This window comes from Nakaseomyces glabratus, chromosome M (genome assembly GCF_010111755.1).
Source record: "Nakaseomyces glabratus chromosome M, complete sequence".
In the NCBI taxonomy this organism is placed as follows: Eukaryota; Fungi; Ascomycota; class Saccharomycetes; order Saccharomycetales; family Saccharomycetaceae; genus Nakaseomyces; species Nakaseomyces glabratus.
The window spans coordinates 125,409-153,406 of NC_088963.1; the positions used below are offsets into that span (position 1 = coordinate 125,409).

General features: G+C 36.2%; 10 protein-coding genes and 1 non-coding gene across 11 annotated transcripts; 5 read left to right on the forward strand and 6 right to left on the reverse strand.

Annotated features, from left to right (window-relative positions):
* Nucleotides 1–892: 892 nt before the first annotated feature.
* Nucleotides 893–995, forward strand: tS(GCU)3. Its single transcript has 2 exons — nt 893–929; nt 951–995. It is a non-coding gene; the product is annotated as a tRNA-Ser (tRNA).
* Nucleotides 996–1,399: 404 nt separating this feature from the next.
* FCF1 (rRNA-processing protein FCF1) lies at nt 1,400–1,969 on the forward strand (the record flags this gene model as incomplete). The annotated part of the gene is made up of 1 exon (XM_449390.1): nt 1,400–1,969. The coding sequence occupies one exon, from the start codon at nt 1,400–1,402 to the stop codon at nt 1,967–1,969; it is 570 nt and encodes a 189-aa protein (XP_449390.1).
* A 438-nt stretch (nt 1,970–2,407) lies between these two features.
* Nucleotides 2,408–4,495, forward strand: GVI51_M00979 (uncharacterized protein; the record flags this gene model as incomplete). Its single annotated transcript, XM_449391.1, has 1 exon — nt 2,408–4,495. The coding sequence occupies one exon, from the start codon at nt 2,408–2,410 to the stop codon at nt 4,493–4,495; it is 2,088 nt and encodes a 695-aa protein (XP_449391.1).
* A 188-nt stretch (nt 4,496–4,683) lies between these two features.
* On the reverse strand, nt 4,684–5,568 carry MRPS28 (mitochondrial 37S ribosomal protein uS15m; the record flags this gene model as incomplete). Its single annotated transcript, XM_449392.1, has 1 exon — nt 4,684–5,568. The coding sequence occupies one exon, from the start codon at nt 5,566–5,568 to the stop codon at nt 4,684–4,686; it is 885 nt and encodes a 294-aa protein (XP_449392.1).
* Nucleotides 5,569–6,185: 617 nt separating this feature from the next.
* MRX8 (translation initiation/elongation factor MRX8) lies at nt 6,186–7,172 on the reverse strand (the record flags this gene model as incomplete). The annotated part of the gene is made up of 1 exon (XM_449393.1): nt 6,186–7,172. One exon carries the CDS (start codon nt 7,170–7,172, stop codon nt 6,186–6,188), a length of 987 nt encoding a protein of 328 aa, XP_449393.1.
* Nucleotides 7,173–7,818: 646 nt separating this feature from the next.
* Nucleotides 7,819–11,484, reverse strand: MSN5 (karyopherin MSN5; the record flags this gene model as incomplete). Its single annotated transcript, XM_449394.1, has 1 exon — nt 7,819–11,484. One exon carries the CDS (start codon nt 11,482–11,484, stop codon nt 7,819–7,821), a length of 3,666 nt encoding a protein of 1,221 aa, XP_449394.1.
* A 3,921-nt stretch (nt 11,485–15,405) lies between these two features.
* THI4 (thiamine thiazole synthase) lies at nt 15,406–16,380 on the forward strand (the record flags this gene model as incomplete). Its single annotated transcript, XM_449395.1, has 1 exon — nt 15,406–16,380. The coding sequence occupies one exon, from the start codon at nt 15,406–15,408 to the stop codon at nt 16,378–16,380; it is 975 nt and encodes a 324-aa protein (XP_449395.1).
* A 339-nt stretch (nt 16,381–16,719) lies between these two features.
* SWR1 (chromatin-remodeling protein SWR1) lies at nt 16,720–21,072 on the reverse strand (the record flags this gene model as incomplete). Its single annotated transcript, XM_449396.1, has 1 exon — nt 16,720–21,072. The coding sequence occupies one exon, from the start codon at nt 21,070–21,072 to the stop codon at nt 16,720–16,722; it is 4,353 nt and encodes a 1,450-aa protein (XP_449396.1).
* Nucleotides 21,073–22,114: 1,042 nt separating this feature from the next.
* On the reverse strand, nt 22,115–23,119 carry IPI1 (Ipi1p; the record flags this gene model as incomplete). Its single annotated transcript, XM_449397.1, has 1 exon — nt 22,115–23,119. The coding sequence occupies one exon, from the start codon at nt 23,117–23,119 to the stop codon at nt 22,115–22,117; it is 1,005 nt and encodes a 334-aa protein (XP_449397.1).
* Nucleotides 23,120–23,519: 400 nt separating this feature from the next.
* RQC1 (Rqc1p) lies at nt 23,520–25,679 on the forward strand (the record flags this gene model as incomplete). The annotated part of the gene is made up of 1 exon (XM_449398.1): nt 23,520–25,679. The coding sequence occupies one exon, from the start codon at nt 23,520–23,522 to the stop codon at nt 25,677–25,679; it is 2,160 nt and encodes a 719-aa protein (XP_449398.1).
* Nucleotides 25,680–25,908: 229 nt separating this feature from the next.
* Nucleotides 25,909–27,705, reverse strand: STE12 (STE domain-containing protein; the record flags this gene model as incomplete). The annotated part of the gene is made up of 1 exon (XM_449399.1): nt 25,909–27,705. One exon carries the CDS (start codon nt 27,703–27,705, stop codon nt 25,909–25,911), a length of 1,797 nt encoding a protein of 598 aa, XP_449399.1.
* Between the last annotated feature and the right edge of the window lie 293 nt (nt 27,706–27,998).

Genomic DNA, 27,998 nt, shown 5'->3' on the forward strand with positions numbered 1-27,998 from the left:
AGTCAAGTGTTATGTGTTCCACTCCGAATAGTGGGTTTAGTTTCTTTGTATATAAACAAACAAAAAAAAAGATAGAGTGGAGCTGAGGTATCGAGAACAGTAGTAACTTATTCTTTACGTAGTAGTGTCTATAAATAGCGGGTGGCCGCCGTTACTGCAAAATTGCTCCTGAATAATACACAGCTAGGTATTGCCTCCACCGATGTCTCTTCTTCCGCAGTGAATAATAACCTCAGTAAAACACCTCTAAAATAACGGATGTGAAGTATCCTGCAAAATCACAAACACCTTCCAATGGCTGTTGCCCACTTACAACTCTTATAAACGGCTCCTGACACTTATCCCGTTGATCACATTAAGCTAGCTCATCGCAGAATTCCAGCTTCACGCAGTGGATCAAATTTTTTGGATTTTTTGTCAAGAAAATAATTTGCTTCCTAGTGTAGAATCCCGTTTTTTTTACACAGAAAACCTCGCAGAACTACGATACATTTCTAGGAATTTTACGTGTTGGCCAATTCCAGCAGAGTGCAGACTGACACCAACAGGCTCGCTGAACCTGGCACGCATTGAACAGTCACACTACTACAACTGGTGCTTGAGCTTCTACTGGCCCCTGATCTGTCGCCAGAATGCTCACGTTGTGTGGTTGCAATAGAAGAGGGTATCCCGATGTAGGCCTACTGGGACTAATAAATGTATGAGCACATATATGAAAGAAACCCAGAGGCTGTGCCTGACAATTACTGCTTAAGAGAAACTCAATATGATCACACACAGTGATGTGTAGCGAACTCTTGAAGGTTGACAGTGTTGCCAATGGCAAAATCAGTATATGAATCTCTGCTATAAATGCTACTCCTGACGCCCACTTAACTAACAAAATCCAAGTGTCCCAGTGGCCGAGTGGTTAAGGCGATGCCCTGCTATTCTCTCTACGAACAGCATTTAGGCATTGGGTTTTACCTGCGCAGGTTCGAATCCTGTCTGTGACGCTTTCTTTTTTTGTTCTTTTTTTAATTTTTGTTCCCCTCCATATTAAATTGACTGTCATGTACTGATAGGAATATGGCTTACAATAAGTGGACAATTTTGTACATGATTTCCAATGTGGTTTGGTCCAAACTGCTGTCCAAACTGCTGGCCACAAGCTCACTTCTCAGAGGCTATGTAAGCTAGGTTTAACGCTAGCTCTAAAACTTTATGATTTCCGGGTAACTTTTGGAAAATTTTCTGAAATTTCCTGCGATGAGCTTTGCGATGAGCTCATGAAGATGAACTATGGCACAGCTAGTTGGATCTGAATATTCCGTAATAGCATGGTATATCTTACTATTTTAGTTATTTTAGAATTATTTTAGAGTGCCAGGAATCAACAAAAGAGAATATCGGTGTAACAATGGGTAAAGCTAAGAAGACAAGAAAGTTTGCGCTAGTGAAGAGGACGCTAAATGCTAAGAAAGACCAACGGTTGAAGGGCAACCAGGAGAAACAGAAGAGTCAGGAGGACCCTGAGTTGACGAGAAATATACCACAGGTGTCTAGTGCACTGTTCTTCCAATATAACGAGGCGATCAAGCCGCCTTACCAGGTGCTGATCGATACAAACTTCATCAATTTCTCCATTCAGAAGAAGATAGACATTGTGAAAGGTATGATGGACTGTCTGCTCGCTAAGTGTAACCCACTAATCACTGACTGTGTGATAGCAGAACTCGAGAAACTGGGACCTAAATACAGAATTGCCTTGAAACTGGCAAGAGACCCCAGGATAAAACGTTTGACTTGCACTCACAAAGGTACATATGCGGATGACTGTATAGTGAATAGGGTTCTACAACACAAGTGTTACATAGTAGCCACGAATGATGCAGGGTTGAAGCAGAGAGTAAGGAAAATACCTGGTATCCCTTTGATGAGCGTAGGTGGCCATGCCTACGTTATAGAAAAGTTACCAGACGTCTTTTAATTATTTACAAACTCATACTTTCCCTTCCATTACACATATTACAATTGCAATGACAAATAGCATAGCATTACTTACCATTTATAGTTTCAAATAAATAATAGCACAACTCGAGTATTCCAGACGTGACTAATATCTGTCAACTCATCGGGGACTAAAGCTTGGATGAACTCGTCCTACTTGATGACAAAACTGCTTCCCTAAAGTTACATAACCCACTTCATCAAGAAGGACCAAAGTTTAACAATTAATACTTGTAATTCTGGTCTCAGAGTTGGATCAATATACCTAAATAGTCAATAAAGAACATCTTAATTAGTTCTGCTGCATTTGCCTGAGTGCAAGTATATTTTAAAAGTCACAGAGGTTTAAAACAGACTACACCATTATAGATCAAAGAAACTTCCAGCATTTGCCAACTTACATTATATTTTGCCTGTCATGGTGGGTATTTTGTCCAAGACACTATCTGAGGTGCATCCTACCTTGTTGACCAATGGTATGGGTATTACCAATACTCATAGAAGGATTTCATTAGGCTTCTTTCCACCGAACCGTAAAAACCCGTTAGTTAGGAAATACAGAAGGAAAAGGGCTAACCTCAATACTAATGACCAGCGCAGCTTTCAATCGTTAGTTGATGATTTTGGTAGCTCAGTTCATGAACCTTCCCAATTCCTTAATTACATCAATGAAGATGAAGAAGATCTTTATTACAACGATATAGAAGAAGGCGGCGAACTAAGCAGGACCGTATCCCTACCATCATTGGTTTCTGAGACGCCTGATCTGTCACCACCCGATACAGATTGGATTATTCAGGAACATGAGAGAAGGTATTCCTCTGTCTATAATTCTGACAATGAAAATGACTTAGCAGATGAGCCCGTCAGTATTGGGGGAAGTATGACAAATAGAGAGCTTGAGTACGATGAATTTATGAATAGAATTAAAGCGCAAAAGCAAGTTTACGATTCTATAGCTAGCCACAAATATAGAAGGCGACCATCTCTCATTTCCGTAAGTAGTAGAGGTACTGTTCCCACAATTTATCAAGAAATTAATGGGACAGATGGTGCGGACGTTTGTCTCCCTGAAAAGATAACCTTTAGAGAGGAAGCTAAGGTTTTGAGTTCCTTTTCTTTCCCATTGATATTCACATTCTTATTAGAACAAATTTTTCCAATGGTTTGTTCATTAACTGTCGGACATTTAGGTAAAAACCAACTTGCCGCTGTTTCTTTGGCATCTATGACCTCTAACATTACCTTAGCAGTATTTGAAGGTATTGCGACAAGTCTGGATACATTGTGCCCCCAAGCTTATGGAGCAGGCAGATATTATAGCGTCGGAATACATTTTCAGAGATGTGTTCTATTTTCTTTCATAATATTCCTACCATTTGCTCTTTTCTGGTTTTTCTCGGAGCCAATATTATTTTTGGTAGTCCCAGAGAAAGAGTTAATTGCATTGACTTCTCAATTTCTAAGAGTTTTAATCTTTGGTGCTCCCGCATATATTTTATTCGAGAACTTGAAAAGATTTCTTCAAGCACAAGGAATCTTTGATGCTGGCATTTACGTTCTTACAATATGTGCACCACTTAATATATTCGTTAGTTATACCTTGGTTTGGAATAAATATATTGGAATAGGATTCATCGGTTCCGCGGTTGCAGTTGTGATAAATTTTTGGCTAATGTTCATTCTATTATTGTTATACACAATCTACATTGATGGTAAGAAATGCTGGGGTGGCTTCTCAAAGAAAGCATTCACACATTGGAAAGATTTGGGACATTTAGCATTTTCAGGAATTATCATGCTAGAGGCTGAAGAATTATCCTACGAAATTCTAACATTGTTTAGTGCCTATTTTGGTACTAGTTACCTTGCCGCTCAATCTGCTGTATCTACAATGGCCGCATTATTGTATATGGTACCATTTGCTATAGGAATTTCTGCATCAACACGTATTGCTAACTTTATTGGGGCTAAAAGGGTTGATCTTGCACACAATGCATCTGAGGTTGGCCTTGTGTTTTCTTTTGGTGCTGGCTTAACAAATTGCTGTGTTCTCTTTTTTGGTAGAAACATAATTGCACATGTGTTCTCTAGGGATGATGAAGTTATTGATTTAATGACTGGATTGCTTAGATTAGTGGCAGTAGTTCAAATCTTTGATTCCCTAAATGCTGTAGCTGGGTCTTGCTTAAGAGGACAAGGAATGCAGAGCTTAGGAAGTATTGTGAACTTACTAGGTTACTACCTGTTTGGAATACCATTAGCATTGATATTAGGATGGGTATTCAACATGAAATTGTATGGACTCTGGATTGGGATTGGATGTGCGATGCTGTTGATTGGATTAATTGAGGCATACAATGTTCTGTATCCAAACTGGGACTACATCTTAAATTATGCTGAGATCTTAAAAGAAACGGAGGAAGATGATGATGATGACAGCTACTTTACTGACTCTGATGATAACGATGAAGAACCTACTGAGAGAAGCCCTTTATTAGACTAAGTGCTATTAAGAATCCTTCTAATAAATATCGAAACCCATATGTTTATTGACATATAAAGCCTCATTTCAAAAGAATTACATGTCGATTGTGATGAAATTAGAATAGTAATATATATATCTTCCTTATATTTACAAGCACCATATATACTAAATGGAAAGATACAGTTTACTCTTAGCCAAGAGTTTACTTACAAGACAGGTTGTTGTTCTACTGTCGAGGACGAGCTAGCTTTCTTTTGTTTTCTTTCATCCTTACGGATCTGTTGTGCAACCTTTTTTGATTCTTTCACTAATATTTTGTCACCAAAGAATTTAAAGTCTTGCATGTATCTTCTATCCAAGTTAAACTCTTGAGTGATGGCAGCATCATTTAAGCCCAACTTTTCAATAGTCCAATAATATCTTTCTGGATTATCACGTTTTAAATACCTCAATAGACTTTGTCTTTGTTGAACCAACATCCTAAGCATTCTTGTGTTGGCATAGTCCTTTTTGTGGTTTTTGATATGGTTGGCAAGATTTTGTATTCTGACAGTCAAGCAAGCTGCTTGCACTTCACTTGATCCCGTATCACCAGGGAATCTTTGAAACTCTTCGCGAGCTAAACGAATAGCAATTTGCATAGTATCCTTCCTATTTGCATTTCTGATGTTCAATATTCTAAATAGCGCTTCATGACGTAATGACAAACTCTCAGTCGTTTCTGTTGTTGCAAATTCTGGGTTCAAAGGTGAAAGATCTCTATGTTCTTGTTTTGTAGCCTCTACGCTTACTAGAAACTTTTCAACTTCATCGTAGTTATAATCGGAGGATAACACTGTAGGTTCCTTTATCTCGGCGTTAATACGATTGATAAATGGCGTGTCTTTCCGCCCTAGTACCGGATCAACCATTTCTGACTGACTCTTTATACTGGCTTGCCTAGCTTCATTTTTTTGTCTTCTTTTCTGGGCTTTCAAAAACTTAACTGCTTTAGCACCTTGTGTAACTGGCGTAGCATGGTAATACCGCAGTGGATTTACCTTCAAGCCGACACCTTCAATATTCCGAATTAACGTTCTTGCAAATACCATATTCAATTAATCCCTTGTGAATCTTTTATACTATGCTTATCTGAAAACGAGTCTCTGTACGTTCTCTAACTTGTATGATAGTTTAGGACAACAGCTTTTCCTTCTCGATATTCAAATAATTGCACTGTTTCAACTTATGTACCAATCGAATCACAGAGAAAGTGAATTGCCAAGTGTTGTTGCTATACCAGTGTTATTCAAAAACGTTATCACAATGTCAAGCGCCTCTGTATTTGTTGCTTTGCTTGTCTATTAGCCATTTCAGAGATTCATTTGAACACATTCGTGATCACACTGAAGGAAGTTCACTCGGGCTCCTGTTTGTGGGCTCTGTATAGCTCTTACGTACATTATGATATATAATAAGAAGGTCTGACTATTAGTATCGAAATATTAGCTCTAAACTGGCATCAGTAGGTATTGAAAGTTATATTATCTCTCTATGAAGTTTTTATGTCCTATATACAGGAGTGACCAGCACATTAGTTTAATGAAATGGAAAGGCTGTAGCTTCAGAACAAGCTATAACCCGATTTATAACTTATTGAAGAGCATAATTCGACAGCAACAAAGTGAACGCAATTATGTCACATCGAATCAGATTGGATTATTTTCTGCTAGTATTTTATCCTTTCCGGCTTAACTGATGAATCTAGATTACAAGCTTCAAATATAGAATATCTCAATAGATCCACGCCGTATCTCTTCTTGATAAATTTGGAAACCATCGAATTTGTAAAAATAAGCTTTGGCAAAGTCGGTAAATTTCTCAAGCCACTAGAGTCAATCCATTGAACAAACTCATCAACATCTGTAACCTTATCCATCTTGGAAAATATCAGTTCAAAAGGAATTCCTGATTCTGTCATTAGATCCATAAGATAGCGGTCGTGCTCACTTATCTCCTTCTTTGCTGAAATGAGCAGGAAGCAACGCTTCAACTCTTTTCTATTCGATAAATAATCTAAAGTAACATTTCCTTGTTCAATCGCACTGTGGAATCCATAACCGGGGGTATCAATAATCCGGAATTTATTGCCCACGTTGTAACAATTTAAAGTCTTTGTAAATCCTGCTCTATTCGACATACGTGCATGAACATCAAGATCTTTTTGTTTAAAACTAGTAATAAGATTGTTCAAAATTGTAGATTTTCCGACATTGGTCTTGCCTAAAAAGGCTATTTCAGGCAAGGGGTTGAGTAGCTGAAATGGGTATCTGGTTTTTCCATTATACAACTTCCCACCCTCATGATTCATGCCACTATTGTGCCCATAGACACTTTTCATTTGTTCACTAGGTATATTCCCAAAGTCTGCCACGCTCCATTCATATTTGCATTCTGCTCTATTGAAGAAATGATTGATAGCATTCAGTTGGCTTGCCGATGGGTATGCATACGAGTTGTTCATATATTTGTTCAGATTGATCCAAGAATGGCTTTTATCTGAAGAAGCATGCTTCTTGTGCGGTTTTGAAAGCAATCCAGAGCGCTTCACGTTTACCTTATTAGATCCGCTAATCAAGCTATCTGACGTTGGCTTTACTTTAACATTTTTCACAATATTGATTGCATTACGACCACTAATCTTCCCTGAACTCATCACAACTTTCTCAATTGACGAAATTAACCATGTTATTAACTACTTATCTTCACTAATCACTTCTGTATAGTATGGTTTTGACTATTTGCATATATGAATTAACAATTCCCTACAGTACAAACTTCAGTGCATTTTTTTGCACCGCTAACTTCCCACAAAACAGAAATGCATCAAGCTAATTTTTCGTAACCCATAGTGAATGATAAGGTAGCAAAATATCGATTATGGTCCTATTGTTTCATAGATAGCGTAGACGGTCTGTATTTATAATATTATCATCGTTCTGTTAATATATATTTACTATATTCCTTATGAAATATTTAATGCAATTACCATTCATTTGTTTGAATGAATAGTGTTTTGGTGAATTGTGAATTGTGACTTAACATGAGAAGAGGAGCCAGAGATAACCACTTAGGAGAGCTAGAAATATCTCGTCCCCCAAACTTTTGTATATCAACAACATATTTAACGCCTAGGAAACGTTAAGGTAATGGTAAGACTAGAAATAATCAGGCTGGAAATGAATCATTTCGGATAGGCCCTCTTATTTAATAGTGATGGATAAATCTAAAAGATCTAACAAACACCGACCAACTCCGCAAGGTTACACATGCAGTTTTTATCAATATCAACTTTAAAGTAATCAAGAAAATAGATTACCAACAGCTCCATCCTCAGTGTTTGGATCATCCAACATGTCACCACTTTCTTTATTCTTTTTAATTAACCGTTCATTGGCTTTCTGAAGAATAGCTTCACGTTTTTCTTGCTTTCTATTTTCTTGCATTGCCTGTTCCTCGTCAAAATCATCTTTTCCAAGAGTCATCTTTGTCCAATCAATAAACTCAACCATGAGGGCTCTTTGACTTTTGTAGTCATCTACTTTTTTCAGATTGCTATGCAGGCTATCAATATCATAACCACCCGATAATTCATAGAAGAATTGCCTTGCTGACGTGCTCTCTTTACAGAGAGTGAGGAATAATGTAGTGAAAACGTATAAAGCCTCGTTGAAGAAATCTTTGAAAGCACTGTTACATAGCACATTTATGAGCAGGTTCTTCATCAATTCTGTAGTAAAGAACACATCTACAGTTTCATCCTTTGCCGCAACTTCATTTATGCAACCTTTCATCACTAAGATAGAGTTAAAAGAACATTTGTTATCTTTGTAAGCCATCAAATGGTTGACCAATTTTAAGAACGGTGCCAAGATATTTATATCATTGAAAATAATCTTTCTCATTCTCAATTGATGTGAAGTGAGATTACTGCGAGCACTTTGTGAGCTGACACTTGCTTGTCCAACACAATCAATGACAATTCGAACAACAACTGTTGTTAGTTGTCTCAACAGATTTTCTTCCAATATATCTTCTGTCATTTGATCATTATCTACAGGAGCGGGGTTTACGTCCATGACATCCATTCTTACAGACCAACGCTGGTAAAGCAGATGATCTAGCATCTCAAACAATTTGGGTAAAAAAGCACTCATAAATTTTGGGGCACAGTCATCGGGACAATTTTTCAACATTGGTCTAATTGCAATGTTTAAAATGTGTTTCCAACCATGTGTTGATACACCAGGACTAATTTCATTATTCCCTGGTTTGAAAATGGCAATTGAGTTAATAAGCATATCAGGAACATCATCTAATTCAAAAAATATACTACCCAAAGAAGATATTGCGCTAAGAACCAATAATGTATATTCTCTAGTGTATCTTATAATATGACCAACCGAGTCTGCAAAATCACGCAAAGTTTGCATAGCTTTCATATGCTCATCAATGAATTCATCCTTGGATTTACTAGAGGCACCTGCTTCCCAGAATCTTTCAACTGTGGTACATTTGACAAAAGTTTGTACAATAACTGGCAAGTTTTTCCAGTTTTCTGCATCATGATACGATTGTAATTGAAAAAGTAATCTTAGAATGTATGGTAGAACTGGAATAATTCGCGGTCTCCATAAATCCTGCAAACGTTTAAATTCTTCATCACCTTTAATGCTCTGCATTGAATAATGAATAAACATCCTAGTTGCTCTAACTGGAAATAATGTTTGCCATCTTTTAGTTAATTCTGCTTTCAAAGCCCTTCCTTCATCATCAATTGGAATAGTCAACAAGTCGCTATTCTCATTTATACCTCTTTTTTGGAAGTATTCTGCTATCTGAACTATCCCTAATCTTTCCATAAACCAATGCAAGTCAGACAATCCTACCTCTGTTGTCTTCTCAGACCATGCCATTAACTCTACATCCACCAATTCCGAGAATCTTTGCTCTTTATTATCCAAGCTAGATTTCAAAACAATAATTAATAGAAATGATTTGAATGATATCTTTTCGTGATATGACAAGTTTGGCATAATCTTAGCTATTACTGCTTCCAGATCAGGATAGATAGACTTCAAGGATTCGGGCATTAGTAGGGCCATTCTATTCAATTCTATACCACAAGCATATCTTAAATCACGGACAGCATCTGATTGTTCTGACCTATCATCCAAGTTGACTTCTGGGTAGTCCATAGTTGCACTTGTAATAATTTTCTCCAACAATGTGAATAGAACATTGTCTCTCAGCATTGTTAAGAATAAGGCGAAGTTCTGAATTTGCTTCTTCAAAAGTAATGGCTCTTTCATGTTTAACGCTATCAATTGATTGGAAAGAATTTCCAGTTTCTGTAAGATAGAGTCCAACTTTTGATTGTAGTCTGGTCCACTTGGATACCAAATCTTCCATCTTATACAACCGTTTATAAAGCACTCTACTATCATATACTGAGATAGGGCACCCAAATATGGTTCTGATTTATGATCTAAGAAAGATGAGGTCAGCACCTGTTGACCAGCAGGAGAACTGAAATAGACATTTAGTCTATTGTTTAACCATTCATATGTCATATCAATTTCAACACATGAAATCAGCCTTATGATATCTCTGATTCTTTTTCTATATGTAGAACAATATGATTGAAATTCAGAGTTTGATTGGAAATCAATATCAACATAATTTCTTGATATATGACCATCTATTTGTTCGTAGTAAACTAAAGCATCTGCTGCAAAATTCAATAAATCCTTAATGGCATACTTTTGGATCAAGGGGATGTAGTCATCATTTCTTAGACACGAGCACCATAAATCCAACGTCAAACCACTAACAATCAAACTTGGATTATATGTTGTTTGCATGACTAATTTGAAGTATTTTTCAATCTGATTGTTTGTGTCTTTAATTTTTGGTATTGATACATACAAACAACTGGTCATATCGACAAATTTCTTTACAATAGGGTATCTTGTTTCATCAACTTCTTCCTCAGGATTAAACAAAAGATCTTCATATACTCTAGCCAAAAGATCCATACTATCAAATACTTTATCTATAATGGTTTGATAATGTTCGTCGTTACCATACGGCCTAGTCAATAAGATGTGAATAGAATCGAGAGCCATTGATTGAGCTTTTCGTATATCTGTGGCAAGGCAGTCCAATAGAGTAGTCAGAATATCATTCTTTATTATTACTTCACTTAATGGCCAGTTCAGACAAGTTTTTAATGTTTCCAATAACCTAATGATGTACTCTGAATTCTTGTTCAACAAAGCAGTACGCAGTTCTGGTATCCAAATTGAGAACCAGCCATCGCTATCAGCTTTAAATAAAGTCCATTTCTCACTGAATTTGTATTTGGTGATAAAAATGTCCATCGGGCACACGATCATCACACATAGAGGCTGTATAATGGTCATTCTTTTCAATACCGTCATATCATCTAACAGAAACACATCTTCAAATAAAATACGGAAGATGATTAGGGTTACTTCTCTACTTGATTCATTGATGTTCCACAATTGGTGTAAATCCCTATCTAAATCCACCCAAGAATCCAAAAGCTGATCGTTGCTTGGGTTTGTTTCCTTCAGCGCTTCACCCCAAATTCTCTTTGCAATTTCAACCCAAAGACTGGCCAACTTCTCCTTTATGTATCTGGTATCAACAGTACTAACATTATAGTTTAGTTCAATTATCCATTTTTTCAATTGTTGTCTCTTTTCATTATTATACGAATTCCAATTTTTTTTAATATTGTATTCCAAAAGGTTCAATCCAAAGTATTTCAAAATATTGTTATCACTGTTGTTTAAAGCAATTTCAAACCCCCAAAGAGGGGATTCTTCCAATGTTCGAACGCTGTCTAAAAATTTTTGAGCCTCTAACCTCTGCCCATTATTTGATTTAGGGGAATATATTACATTAAGTGCCTCAACAACTTGATTAGCCCCGACATTCATAATTACAGCTTCCTTCCACAATGTTATGCACTAATAAAGAATAAAAATATGAATCACGGAAATGAAAAATAATATCAGACCAAAAACCAAAAAAAAAAAATATCGAACAGAAAACAATCAAGCAAGACGCTGGTGTTTGTTAAATGCTTGTAACCAATATCAATCAATAGTTACTCCGTTCTATAGATAGAGTACTGATAAAGTTGTTTATCTTCGTAAAATGTTAATAAACAAACAACTTCCACTGACTTTCAAAAACTGATTATTAAATAAATCTAGAATAGGTCAATTGCTTTGGAGTCAAACACTTCTTTCAATTAGTAAACAGTTTATAGCTATCAAAAACAGTTTCTATTTCAAAAAAAGTTCTTGATATGATTCACTTCCTTGGTGATGATCTATTCCTTTGTACTTGTTGAGGATCTTTAAAGATTGATTAAATGTTTAGCAAATAACAACTGCAGGAAATGAAGAGAATATCAAAAAAAGAAGTAGTATATGTATGAGATCACTCTATTTGACTGTGACTTGTTTAATTTTTTGCTTATTTCTTTAGTTTTAATCTACATCCATGTGTAAAGAATACACAATCAGAAGAATGGATATGTTACTTTTGTTATTTCAAATCACCCAAACTTCAAGGATTGTTTTAGAGGGAGAAAAAGATACAAAATATCACTCTAACACAAACAATGTGTGGGCTAAGTAACGAAAACGGGAAAAATGGCGTTTTCTAAATTGTATAAATTTTCTGTAAGAAAGACAGAGACAGAGACAGACAGAGACAGAGCGAGAGAAAGAGAGCATGAGTGTGGGCCATTTTTGCGGAACTTTCATAGAGATGAATTCACCAATAAAGTGGGGTGGGGAAGGTTAAATGCAGTTCGACACAACTCGGGAGCAAAAGCGAAAGGAGACAGTTGTATGAAAACCAAAGAGAAAAGAAAACAAGTCAATTAATAGATGATTACAACCACAGAAGCTACTGTAGGCGTTGCTACGCAAGTTTTTCATTAAGACAATCTTCCTTTTGGTATTCACTTTCTGCAATTGTGTGTGTGTAACTCTGAATGCAGGGTTTAAGAAATGGGGGGAGGAAAATGAGTGTTTCGAGAGAAAAAAAAAAGCAAACTAATGGAATGCATGGTGGACACGGACCCAGACCCCGGTGGGCACAGAGACTAGAATTAATTACTTGCTCTTTTTCTTTGTCACTTACGAGAGTTAGTAACAACACACGTACGCTGGTGTTATCGCCAAAGAGTCGATCATATTATAACTTTAAAGTTATGTAAGCTGCATTTGGTGTTACGAAGTACATGCGCCTAAGCATGCTCAACGTAGAGGTATATTATCCTATAGTTGAATTGTGTTGATTACAGCTGTTGGAACAGGTTCTCTACTGTAAAGTTTATCAACGAAGAGAAACTGAAATCAATGTATTGAAAACAGTGACAGTATCAATTGATAGATGCATGTTGAATGTTGTGCTATTTATTTTTTAAAAAAAAAATTACAACAGCAAAAAAATAATAAAGTGACCCAATTAATCATTTGCCCTCACTCATGAATATTTTGAACAGATACATACATTTGTCATATTTTCAATAAAAATGAAATGCAAGTTCAGATTGTGTTTGTTTTTTACTTTATGTGAAAGAAATATAAGTGAAACAACTCTAAAAAAATATATATAGACAACGAAAAAAAAACTTTAAAGACTAAGAAATGAATGCTATTTATACCAATTTTTTTTTGAAGAAAAGGCGGTCAATTCAATAAGTAATAATAATTCAGCGTCACAGTCAGTTAATATAATCAGCGGCTAACACCCGGTTCTATATGCTAGCAGTGCTACGAGATGTTCTAGCATACCTGTCCAGATCCGACTTACCCCAATTTTTTTCTAGTACTTTGTATTGGTAAGATATAAACAGGAGCCACTAGACCACGGAGTATAGACTTTATTTTTTTGCCGCATATGACAATCCTGCGTTGTTTTCTAACAATAATTACAATGGAGCAATGTGATTTGTTGCCGCGGATTATCGATCCTGCATTGGTTTCTTACAATAGTCCAAGAAGGGAGCATGGAAGTTAGTTGCCGCGCAAAATAGAGACGATGCGATGGTTTCTAACAATAAAAATACAGAGTAAATAGAATCCTGATCGCCGCACATGTGCATTCTGCACTGATTTCTAATCGATGCATACTTTGAAGCCCATGTACCCGCGGTTTATGCACCGACACCCTTAATCTGAACACAAATGCACACACTCACACACATATAAATATACTGTAGTCTCCATGTGGTCTTCTTGACACAAAGAAAACCACCAAGGCAAAAAAAACTGCTGTTGGACTAACAACAACAACAAAAAAAAGGCGGTCGGCGCTTCTATTACCCAAGTAGGAATAAACAGTTAATAAACGCTAAACCATAGCAGTTGGAAAGGGGGATGCAACATAAGACATGCATGCCAGCTTCTAATAGTTAATGAGTACCTGATACCGTGCAATTCCCAATTGCCGGTTACTTTGATAATTTGCAAAGCATGCAAAATGCATAGATATTGCATAAACTGGCTTGATGCTAACTATGATACCTGCTAACGCATACCGTATGCGAACACACGCCAAAGAGGTTTTCTCGGCCGAATAACTTTTTCCATTTGTGGTTCTGAAATTTTCTTGGCTTTCTAGTTGACTTTCAGTTTACTCCTAAGAATTCTCGCGGGAATGGGGAGGAAGAGGTACCCTTCCCCTTAAAAAGAAAAAAAAAAGAGAGAGAGAGAAGAGGTCAGAAACGTCTGCAGAACAAGATCGATTCATTTTCTACTAGACAAACGGTGTTTTTAGGCGTATTGTCTTGTTCGTGGAACTAATAGATGCTTATCACTCGCTAAAGACTATTTCCAAAACTATTACCGCCAATTACTGGGATGGGGAGGTGGAAGGGGAAAGAGTGCTGATTATGTCAGATGTGAATATGTTGTTCCTCTTGCAAGCAATTGATTTACGTTTCTCTTGAAGTGCATGTCTCGATGATTCCTCCAAGACGAATTGAGCTCACTGAATTCAGATTGCATATCGAATAGCCCTGAGAGTCACAAATAGGTTTTTTCATTTTCAATAGCAGAAATGAAGCCCTAATAACATGTTTTTTTCTTCAAAAATAACCCCATACAACAAACCTTACCTGAAAGTCCCAGCTGTATAGTAAAAAAAAAACCCTAAAAGTAACTGTCTCAAAAGAGCTGCATTACTGTTTAAGAGGTGATCGATAGAGGTGAACTATCGAAGACAATCCTTTCTCTTTAGGGTTTCTCTTTCTTCTTCATAAATTAGCCTAACATTAGATGGCCATAATTGACTAGTAAGCCAAGCCATGACGTTGTAATCTATGGAACACATAGAAGACCAAAAATAAAACCCTCTTTTTATTCAACTGTTCCCAGAAGAATACAGCCCTAAGTTTTGACAAATGACCACATTAACAATACAGAATACCTTTTTTTTTTCTTTTGTCTGTGGAATCGATTTTAAACATGAATGCCCTTGAATTGCATATTTTAACAAAATTATCAAGTTAATAATAGGGTACAGTGTAATTGGGATAAGTAGACACATGGCTGAGAAAATTGGAGAATAGTGAATATGGAATATACTACACCACTGTATCTTGAAGTTTAGCATTATGGAATTTGGAATAAGATAAAAGAATAAATACTAAAAAAAAAAAGGTATATAAACCAGGGCAATTGACCTCTTTTAGTTCCAAATTTCAATTCCAATTTCCTTCTCTTATTAATATTTAAACTTAAAAACAAGAACCATCTTCAAACTTCACTAGGAATAATACAAACACTCCTAACAGTTACTAGAACCGCCCAAAAAAAATAATTACTAAAAAATAAAAAATGTCTGCTACTGCTACCACCACTACAACCTCCCAATTGCAATTGAACTCCACTTCAATTGAACACGCTTTGTCTGATGTTGTCAAGACCGATGACTGGAGTGACTTCCAATTCAGACCAATTAGAGAATCCACTGTCTCTAGAGCCATGACCTCTCGTTACTTCAAGGACTTGGACAAGTTTGCCGTCTCTGATGTTGTTATTATCGGTTGTGGTTCCTCCGGTCTATCAGCCGCCTATGTCATTGCTAAAAACAGACCAGACCTAAAAATCGCCATTCTAGAGGCCAATGTCGCCCCAGGTGGTGGTGCTTGGTTGGGTGGCCAATTATTCAGCGCCATGATCATGAGAAAGCCAGCTGACTTGTTCCTAAAGGAATTGGAAATTCCTTATGAAGATGAAGGTGACTACGTAGTTGTCAAGCACGCCGCTTTGTTCACCTCTACTGTCTTGTCCAAGGTTCTACAATTCCCAAATGTTAAGTTGTTTAACGCCACTGCTGTCGAAGACTTAGTTACAAGACCAGCTGGTCCAAACGGTGAAGTTAGTGTCGCCGGTGTCGTTACAAACTGGACTTTGGTCACCATGGCTCACGACTTACAAAGTTGTATGGATCCAAACGTCATCGAATTGTCTGGTTACAAGGAAGATGGTACCCGTGACCCATCAAAGAAGCATGGTGTTGTCTTATCCACCACTGGTCATGACGGTCCATTCGGTGCTTTCTCAGCTAAGAGAATTGTTTCCATTGACAAGAACAAGAAATTGGCTGGTATGAAAGGTCTGGACATGAACAATGCCGAAGCAGGTGTTGTTAAGAACTCTGGTTCTTACAATGGTGTTGGCTCTATGTACTTTGCTGGTATGGAAGTTGCCGAGCTGGAAGGCTGCAACAGAATGGGACCAACCTTCGGTGCTATGGCTGTTTCCGGTATCAAAGCTGGTGAAGAAATCTTGAAGCACTTCGCTGAGTAAGGGGTATCTTTTTCTCCACTACATATCTGTCTTAACAAAGACTGATTTCTAAATACAGTTTGATATATCTATTATAAATAAAGTTTTTATACGTTCCTTATGAATCAAAATCCAAGTTATTGATCTTATTTCATCTGTTGATTTTAGTTGCTAATTAGTTCTCTTGTTGTCAATGTCCGGCATTAATATTGATCAGTCTTGAGATAACTCAATTTCAACTACTTTATCAAGATGCAGTTATATTTTTTATGCTATATAATATTACAAATTACAATCAACTAAACATTGTATAATCATACAGAACGTTAATGAGGATATCAGAAATCAAGCCAGTTGAGGTCAGAAATAAAAACCGTTAGCAATAAAACGGAGCATATATTCTTCGACATGATTTGTACCCTCATATTCATCAACATCTTCATCAATGTCGTCACCATTTAGTATATTACCACCAGTTTTATTGGTTGATGACTCATCAAAATCCTCATCATCAACATTGACTTCACGTAGTGCTGAATTTGCGGCTTTGACATCATCTTCATCCTCTGCTTGTGCAAGCAGTTTCTCTAGCTTCTTCGGATCTTTAATTGCTTCTGAATCAGATCCGAGAAGAGGCTTGGTATCAATAACAGGCAGGTCACCAACAACATCAGATCCGAAAAGATCTTTCACCGAAAGCTTGCTAAAGTAATCTGTTGTGAATTCACCTTTCTGGATTATTACATCATCTAACTGTCGTTTCTGATTGGCTTTCTTTAAAATATTGCTCTCGATAGTATGTTCACTCACAAACCTATAAATGTGAACATCCCTTGTCTGTCCAATTCTATGACAACGGTCCTGGCATTGCTTATCCATTGCAGGATTCCAGTCAGAGTCATAGAAAATAACTGTGTCAGCACCTGTTAGGTTGATACCTAAACCACCCGATCTACTAGATAAAATGAAAACAGTAATTTTAGGGTCACTGTTAAATCTCTCTGTGAGAATTTGACGGTCTTCGATTTTAGTTGCACCATCAAGTCTCATATATAGATAACCATGATAGTTTAGAAACTGTTCAAGAATATCTAAAACTTTTGTCATTTGAGTAAATATCAAAGCTCTGTGACCACCATCTTTTAATTGTTGAAGTAAGATTGCAAGCTTTTGTAATTTACCACAGTCATACTGTAATAAGGACTTATCTGGGAAAGCAATTGTCAGTTTTGTTTGAACCTGATGGAACGGATTATCCAGTTGTACTAATTCTTCATAAGGAATTATGCCTGATTTGCTATTAGGAGTAACAAATTCATCCATTCCCAGCGTCAACTCACCAATATTCGAAGTTACAGCACCTGGGGTTAAAACTGCAAACTTCTCAATTGTGGTTCTTCCGTCAAGTAGTCTAGTTTGAAGAGGTTTAATCAAATCGTCGTAATTTGGATCATCTATACAATTATTAGAAACATGTGGCATTTCTAATAACCTGATTAGATTCATACCATATACCGTCTTCCTTGAGCACCTTTGGGAATTCAAATAACCAATAAAATTAATTTTATTTTCTTGCTCATCTAGTTTTTGTTGCATAAATTCTTCATAAAAATTTGATATATTTTGTGTATTGATTTTCAAATGTCTAGACTTTTGTCTTTCCTCCTCAGCATTTTGTTTCCTTAGTTTTTGTACTTCTTCGACAAATTCATTGATGCAAGCTAATTTGTTTATGGTGTTTGTATGATATGAGGTCTTTTCTAGATCATTATTAGTAAATTGAAGATTGATATTTTGTAGGTCAACTAATGTGTCTTTATCATGAAAATGTATTCTTCTTGTAATGCTATTTGCCCTTTCAGAATATCTGGCAATCACCGATTCACCAAACAAAAATGATGTTTTTATTGGTCTAACTTCAAACAAATCCGGGTGATTACAAACTTTCCGTAATTGCATTAAACAATTAACAATGGACATAAAATTACCACTAGCTAATGTAGCTTTCGTTTGAGCTCTTGACATGAAATCATCATAAAGAAAACGCTGTCTCTTAGACAACTTACAATAGACAATATGCTCATATTTGCCAGGAATTTGTTTTTCAACATCAGCTTTTAATCTTCTCAAGAGATAAGGTCTTAAGACTTGGTGCAATTTTTCTACTGTCCTTTTAGTCTCGTTATCTTGTTCATATGTTCCTCCAGTTTCAATCAATTTATCTACAGGTCTTCCAAACCATTGTTGAAATGCATCTAAATCAGCAAAACCACTGACCTTTTGTCCGTCTATCACTGTTTGTGGCATTAAAAAATAGAGTAAGGACCAAAGCTCAGCAATATTATTTTGTAAAGGTGTACCAGTTAATAATATACGTCTTTGGGTATTGAAATTTAGAAGTGCTTGCCATCTGGTCGATCTGAAGTTCTTGATGTTATGCGCCTCATCAAGAACCATATACTGCCACTTTTTCCTCTTAAATGAGTGTTGATCCTGGACAATGAGTTGATACGAGACAATACATACATGGAAGGCATCTGGTTTATTCCATCCTTTCCTTTTTTCCTTTCTTTGTTGCGGGTTTCCATAATATGTTAACACCTTAAATCCTGGAGCAAACCTCTTGAATTCCATTTCCCAGTTTAATAATACCGAGGTTGGGACTACGATTAAGTGTGGTCCCCAGTTGTGCTTTTCACATGCAAGATAGGATAACAATGAAATTGTTTGTATCGTTTTACCTAACCCCATTTCGTCAGCCAAAATACCATTGGTATTGTTGTTATATAATGATGCTAACCAGTTCAAACCCTGCTTTTGATATGTCCTCAAAGTGCCCCTTAAAAGCGAAGGTGTTGGCACATCTTGGACAGCTAAAGGGTCATTTGTCGTATCTGCTGGAAACAAGTCTGATTTTTCATTATCTGATGTAGTATCATGTTCGCCGTCATTCGAATCTTCACTGTCATCAGTCAGATTTTCGTCATCAGAATGGGAGGTGTCAGAGTCACCCATTATAAACTCTTCATTAGTGTCACTTGAATTAGATTCATTTTCGAAATCGTTGGTCAAAAGAGAATTTAGGCCCAAGTCGGGGTTTTTAGATGGGGATGAAATTTCAGGTGAGCTAAATGCAGAAGTTGAGCTAGTTTTGAGCTCATTGATGTTATTTTTTTGATCTTCTGATAAATCGTTAATTTCATCATCAGATTCCTCATCCGAAGATGATGATAAATTATCACTGTCACCAGTTGAAGAAAAATCGTCACTGGTACTATTTTCGATATCATCCTCGTTAGGATGCTGTTTCAGTTGGGCTCCTAAAAGTTTGGAACTTTTTTCCAACATTTTTGATAAATGTTCTTTTCCTTGTATTCTTTTCAGTTGTTCCTCTTCGTCTTTTTTCAAAATTCTATATGCTTTTTCAGCTAAATTCCATCTCTTCTTGACACTTTGGATAATATTTCTTGCTATTGCCTTTCTTTGCTTTTCGTTTTCTTTTAAACGGCGATCTTCAGCACCAGCGATATGTTTGAAATGCTGCTCTATCATCTGTGCAATTTTTTTAGCGCCAGCTATTCTTTGTTTTTTTCTGTTTTGAACAAGCTTGGATGAAAACAGACCTTGATTAATTAAATGTTCTTGATGAATATGAAGGTTTTGCTCCTTATACATATATTGTATTGGATCCACCTTTGCGTGAGAGAACATGTTTGGCACCTTTCGTGCCGAAGGTTGAACGGTCTCTGTTACAGGATCATACTTAAGAGCTCCAGTTTCAATACCTTTCTTGATCATTTTGGCAAACCTTTGCTGTTCCTTTATGAATGTGTTATATTCCTCATTTGTCATATCATCTTCTAATATCTTAAATGAGTCTAAGTACTCGTGTAAGGTGGGGTAGTGACTATTAGCTATATTATCTGGGTTTGTTATGACTGCCTTTGGTGGGTTCACATATAAATTTATTCTTTTCCTTCTCTTTATCGTTCCTCTTCTCTTATTGGGCAATTCATCCTCCGATGAAGTAGTGAAATAAAAATCTGACTCGCTTGCGATGTCGTCATCTTTGTATAACTTCAATTGCTTTTCATTAAAGTCGCAGTTTTCGATTTCGTTTTTTACATCGCTTGACTCCATAATTTCTGGTTTGATTTCAGAACCTCGATGATTTGGTTTCAAATCTTTCACTACAGTCTTAACATCTCTTTCAGAAATTTGAGGACTTTCAGATTTATCCTGATGATTTGGTACTTGTTTTACAATTTTGGCACGTTTAGTATTACCTTTCTTTTTTATATGTGAATTTGAAAACTGTAATTTCAGATCTTGTAGTTTCTGTTTTGCCAGTATATCAACTTCTTTTAGCAGATTAATATCATTTTCAGACATAGTATCTAACTCATTGATGGTGCTGGACCCAGAATCTCGAAGATGTCTCACTGATCTACGAACTTTCTTTCCGCTACTTTCGTTATGTAGCTGTTTCTTCTCCTGAAATATCGACCCCCACGTCACGTCCTTTTCTTCCAGTAGTCTTTCATAGTTTTCTGAATTCGGTATATAGAATGGATCATATTCAACCAGTGATATGTATTCATGTAGATGATATAACTCATTTGTCAGTTGATCGTGACGCAATTTTAATTCCGAAAGCTTCTCAATTTTGCTCTGTCTGTTGTCTTTCCCATTCAGTTTGTTATTTTTCGACATATCTTCTGTATTCTGCTTTTGAGTATGGTTTAGTTTTGTTATAGTCAATTTTTATAAAATGGCATACAACTACCACAGATATTTGGTGTAAAGTAATAAAGTGCAAATCAAATAATGAAGTAAAAAAAAACAATAAAACAACGCCTAGCAACAAATGAACAAGTAAAATACACGGTTTGGAATGAATAAATACAAGTAAAATGGTCAAAATGCAGGGCTAATACAGTCAGCAGGTAAATGTAAAGCGTTTATTTCACCTATGCGAATGTCTATGGAGTGCTTAAACCGATGATTCAAAACAAGATCAACAAATTTCTGGATTTATATTTGGCAGTTTGACTTGCAACCTCTCTAGCAAATGCAATAAAAAAAAGGATGAGCCCAGACAGACTATTGAATACGCGTTCCTTTTCGATAGTGACCAACTAGAAACGACGTTTATTGTACAATTTGAAGATCCACTGCCTAAGTAAATGCAATCTTTTCAGTATCAATAGAAAGCTCCAGTTCTGTAGTCCGCGATGAATTGGTTTATACCTCTATAACTAGTCAAAAAGCCTAGTTTCTTATCAGATTTATATCAAATTTCTCTTCAAAACAGTGGCAACTTCCCAGTTTTTCAGCTTTTATTTTTTTCAAGGCCAGACCTCTTCTTCAACTTTTCCCGTCTTGTGCCCAATTTTTAGAATTTCAGCGATGTGGGTGGAGGGGCCTTCAGCCTGTTAAAAGCCAGAAGATCCGTAGAGCGATATATTATCATGTGAACTATACTGCTTGAGAAGTTATACTGTTACTCAATTACTCAATTTAGAACAGTATATTAAACGGCTCAACGCACAAGAGGGCAATCAGTACAGGTTGAAGATTTTATGAGTTTACTATAAATATTCTGTAAAGAGCTCTGTACTTGTTTTGGTATTGTATATTTGTTAAAATATGCAGTAATTAAATAATATAAAATATGCAGATACGAATTATATTGTAAATGGTGTGTGCGGAACCGCATTTGTGTTTTAAGATATGGTGTTGAAATGTAGGATATCTAGGAAAAGATCTCGCTTATCAGTTTCTTTATATTGTTAGCGTTTTTTCCAGCCTCTCCGCCTTCTTGTATAATTTGCTCTATTTGCTTCTTCATAGTAGGTAAGTAGACGTTCTCTACATTTCTTATCCTAGATTCAACATCTAAGGCATCTGAACTACTAACTGAAGAGTTATCTTTATTGCTGGAGGAAGACTTCAGTTGCTTATCGAAAAGTTTTAGGTAGCCATATGCTTGTGGGAAACTAGGTGTCATATATTGTACCTCCTCAAAATTTTGAATATTGCTCGTTGTGTCTTCATCTGTTGTCTCCACTGTTGGTTCTTTACAACCACACTCAAGCAACGCATATAGTGTGGAAAGGTGGGCAGCTTGAAACTTGTTGTCTCTTTTACTGGTTTGCATTGCTCCAGCAGCTTGGTTGGAGTTCTTGCTGTGCTGAGTTTCCCATGATAGCACTCTGAATATACCAGCCATTAACTTATTCCAAGCCTGATCGCAAAACTCTTGGCCACAGTATTTCAAAAGACAACCTAGAAATTTTGTTGAATCTGCCTGCACTCTCGGCAAAATATGAGTCATACCCATGTTTATATACAGCACTAATGATCTGCAATGTAACTTGAGCACTTGTTCATCATGTTTTCCTACCTCATCAAACAGTTCCAGCAATTGCTCTCTAACGTCCTTTGAGTCATCACATATAAGTTGCGAAGTTTGGGAAATTAACGGTGTCATTAGCTGTGTACTAATTATCTTCGGAATTGCTTTTATATATATTCCCAATGTTTCCTTACGTACTTTATCGTTATGATGTTTCAGCAGCGGTAATCTCTTTCGCAGATCGTCGCCAGCATTATTCACCAGTTGACTTCTAACCGATAAAGTCCTAGCAGTAAAAGAAGTGTCTGTACTATTACTAGGCTTACCAGTGGGTTTACCAACTTTAAGCTTCTTCTTCAAAAAATCCTTCTTCTTTTGTTTTTGTTTCTTAGACTTTGTCATTGTACTCAGCCCCAATTATAAGTATCTTCGAAGATTTTTCTTAAAACACCCGCTAATATATGCACACAACAACTAGATAAATGCTAATTTATATGGAAATTGTAAGATGAGATCAGCTTCTCCTGCTAATATTCAAAGCTAATGATCATCTCAATACTACACATATTTTGCGATGAGATGAGCCTTTTGCAACTTTTTCTTGAAAAATTTCAAAAAATGAAAGCAAATCGTGAGAAAACGGAACTTTACTAGCGATGAGCTCAAATATAGACTGTTGAAATTGGATATCCCTTTGTGGGACTGTAAATTTGAGTAGCTGGCTATTTCAATCATATATTTACATATCATTCATTGTGATTGAAACAGTTGTTTTATTGTGGTATTTGAAGGTAGCTGAAAAATGAGTTCGAGAGCCCTAAGGAAACAGCAAAATGATGCTGAATTACTTGAATCCATATTAAACTCCAACGCCACAACTAAGAGAACTACGCAGCAGCAAAAGCCAAAGGCTAATATGGCCACAACTAACATATTCTCTTTGATGGATGACTACAATAGTGACGATAGCGAAGATGTAAAAGATGATGCTGAAGAATTTGAATTACATAAAGACGTTGCCGATGAAGAGAACGAGGCAATTGCTGCTCCAAAAATACAGCTAGCTTCCAAGAAGTCAAGAAAGAAAGCAAACAAAGGTAGAAAGAATAAGAAGAAGGACAACAAACCTGTAAATGAACCTCAGAGTGATACAAAGGATGATATTGGAAACGACGAAGAACTTGATAAAATTATCAGAGAGTTTCAAAAGAGTTATATTAATACTACAAATCTACATCACGATGATGATATTGATGGTGATGAGTTTGTTACCGCCTCAGAGAGTGAAAGTTATGATGAAGGTACCAGATCAAGTACTAAAAAAACGAGTAATCATAACCTGTTCACCGATCCAGGATTTAGTAATTTTAATATAAGAGGCTTAAAAGCTTGTGAACGTTTCTTTAATACAGATATTAGAAAATTAGATCCTCATACTGAATATAAGCTACTGTTTGACGATATATCTGCTAAATCATTAGAAGACATAGATTCTGTATCGTCGGTATCTATTTCACCACAACAATTAAAACAAATACAGCGTCTAAAGCGAATGGTAAAAAATTGGGGTGGCAGAGATAGACGTACTGTACCAAATGGGCCTGGTAACAGTCCCCATAGATTAAGATTAACTAAAGTTCGAGATGACTGGATACCAACCCAAAGAGGTGAATTCAAGATGGCATTGATGACAAAATCTGAAGTGATGGACTGGCAATTATGGATGTCACCATTAGATTGGAAAGATGTTGTGGAAGAGAGAGTCGGTAGTTTGCACAAATTCATTTCATTTTACAAATTTGAAAGTGTCACACCTGACATCACTAGGAAAAGTTTGTCTGAGTTTTACGTTTCTGTCATTCTGCATCCTGACCATGAAGCTTTAATTAGTTTGATTTCTTCTAGATATCCTTATTTGGTTCCTGGTTTATTGCAAGTGGCTTTGATAGCTATCAGACAAGGTGATAGGTCAAATACCAATGGATTATTGCAGAGAGCATTATTTGTATTTGATAGGGCGTTAAAAACTACTGTTCAATTTGATGGTGTCAAATGTCAACTTCCATATATCTACTTTATGAACAGACAGTTTTATCTAACAATTTTTAGATATATTCAAGCACTCGGTCAAAGAGGTGCTGTTGGAACAGCAAGCGAATGGACCAAAGTCCTTTGGTCTTTGAGTCCTTTAGAGGATCCGTTAGGTTGCAGATATTTCATTGATCACTATTTGCTACTAAACGAAGAATATCAGTATATTATTGATGTTGCCAAGTCTCCGTTGTTTACTACATATAAGCAGTGGTATACATTAGGATTTAGCCTTGCTGTAACCTTAAGTTTGATTCGATTAGGCAAACTAAAGGAAGCTAGACAAGAGATTGAAAAGAATGCCAAGATAAACACAGCTTGTCTAATGACCCTCTTTTTGGAGCACCTAAAAGGAGATGTCTCTCAAGTTCAAACCACTATTGAACCAACAGAAAGGGATATTTTGGAGTTTAAATCTTATGTGACGAGGTTTCAACATCATTGGAAATCTACTGAAGAAGTCAACTTTTTGCACGATGAGCTGTCTCGTATATTTACCAATTCAATCGATCTTGATAGTGATCTTGACAATGCAGCTACAAATGATGATGTAGAATCGCCATTTTACATTGATGGAATCCCAGTTAATCTATTGAGATTTGCAATTTTATCCGAAGAGTCTTCATTAATGGCTGCAATTCCAAAAAGAATATGGTCGAACTATGAAATTTATGAATTTGATGTATTACCGCCTATCCCTACTACTAAAGAATCTAGAGATGTTATAGAAAATATCAAATCATTGATTAATGAGAGTGAGCTAATAAGCTCACAGGCTGAAGCGTTACAAAATGAGGAAATACTTAGAAGAATTCAGCAGTTATCATTACAGGAATATATGGAAGGGAACCCGCAAGAACTAGATATTTAATTTGGGTTCAATCACAATTATATTCCGTTCCTTACTATTTTTGGATGTCATAACTAATACGTTAGATAAGCAGTCAAGATTATAGAATTATAGGCTTCTCTAAACCACATTTTAGTATATGTCAAGATTTTTGTGAAATAAGGACTCTCAGGATGTTATATCAAATGACTGTGTTAGTATATAAGAAAAAATTATCTATAAATTGATCCTTTTAAATTAACATGATATCCTAACTTACATTTTTTGTATTTGAACGTAAGGTATCTATCATTTTGTTTATACTGTTTTTTAATACCTTATTGGGTTTTGTATTTCTAGCAATACCATTTGGGGATGAATATTTAGAGCAGGTTTTTGTTTTTCTCCTTTTTCCCAAGGTTCTGGTGTCAAACTGCGACTGTCGTCTTTGTGATGACTTGTTACTTTTAGCACTAGAGAATGGTGATGACAAGCTACCCCAAGGAGTTGTTGTTAAGAATGGACTATACGCTGGGAGGTGGGTACCTTTAATACCAGCACTCAATAATGAATGAAAAACAGGAGTCATATGCGAAGTTGAATTGTGAGGTAACATATTCCATATTGACAATTCCTGAGAAGAGATTTTGACTCGCTCATTGTTCAGTTCAAAGCTTGCATTATTGCAATTCTCGTCTAACAGTTCACTTAAAGTTATGCTATCCACTAATCCAGGGCTAGTAACCTCCGGGTAAGGGAAGTGTAAATTATTCCCTACAGAAGGATTTATCTTCTGAGTTGTAAATGCACCATCTTTTGCGGCTGATTTAATATCCTGAAATGGTGTTCGTTGGACATGGGGCAATAAATATTGTGGATCCAAACTAGCCGAGACCAAGAACGGTGAAAATTGTGCCGTAACAATTTTGTTTGTATCAATGCTGGAATTTTTATCAATCTCCATATTCCGATCGTCGTAATACAAAAAGCTTTGGTCTGGGTTCAAACTAGTAGCCAGAAATCCATTACTAATATTCTCGTCAGGATATTCAATTTTAATATTCATAAAATTATCATCGTTATCAAAATTTGGAGAATCTGATGTCAGTTCCTTTAAATCACTTGAATAGTCAGTATCCATACTAGCGGGAAGATTGTTTGTAGGGCTTAGAGGAGAGCTGATAGCACTTTGAGCATGAGATGTGTTACAGCTTTGAAATTTTGAGTATGCATAAGATGAAGAATGGTTTGATCTCGACAATGGATCACCAATATTAACAGAATTGCTTACTTCCTCTAAAGAAGAGATATCATTTGCCTCCTTTTGCTCCTCATTTTGGTTATCGACAACAGCATTTGTAATTTTATTTTTACTTATGTCTTTATCTCCAGATTTTGTAATTGTGTTGCATTTCTTTGTCGAAATATGGCGGCTCAGTTGTTCTTGGAGTGACAGTTTGGAATCCTGGTCGTAATTAAATGACAAGGCTGGTTCTTGAATTGCGATTGTAGTTGGATTCTGGCCATTGAATTCTCTTTTGAGGTCCCTCTCAAGGGCATCTGCAAAGAGTTTATCGTGTGGAATGCTAAACCAAAAGAATACCTTTTGCTTCTTTTGGGTCTTGAGGCATAGATTGCGGAATAAGAACTTTAAAAACTTTGATTTCGGCTGTTCTAAAGTTGCATCCAGTCCACACTTCAAGTTCCGCAAATCAGAGAAAAGTCCCTCTTCGAACTTCTTCCTTTCTATTACCTTACGACCAAATTTTTCCATTCTGTACATACACGCCTTAACTATGTCAGTTCCAGTCATATAATATAAGCTGTTCCAAAAAACACAAGATATAAAGCCTTGTGAATTGTTCAAATAATATCTTCTTATGACTTGATTTTCATGCCAATTAAGTGGTGCTGTCGCTAGGAAAAACTTTAGGTCTTCAATAGCTGATATGGCATCTTCCAAATCATCTATAACACTTTTTACAAGCCCGTCATCATTATGGTGCTTCAGATCACCTTTCAAAATTTCTTCTGTTCTTCTTTGTCTACCCTTTATAAATGGGCTCATGGTGTAGATATTACAGAATATAACTTCTCGTTGTAGTATATTTGGTATAATATTAATTATCGGCGTGGAAATAGACTACCGGTTTTCGCTATTTTTTGGCAGAACCAACAAATTTTATTAGTGTTCAATTCCTATGAACTATCAATAAACAAACACGTTATCAAAGGAGTTATCAATATATCAGATGTTTGCAACTGGGTGATCAATAATGATATTTTTATTTGGTATATGTGATTTGTCTTGGAAAACCACTCAATTGATCTAACTCAGAATATGTCAACAAAAAAAAATCA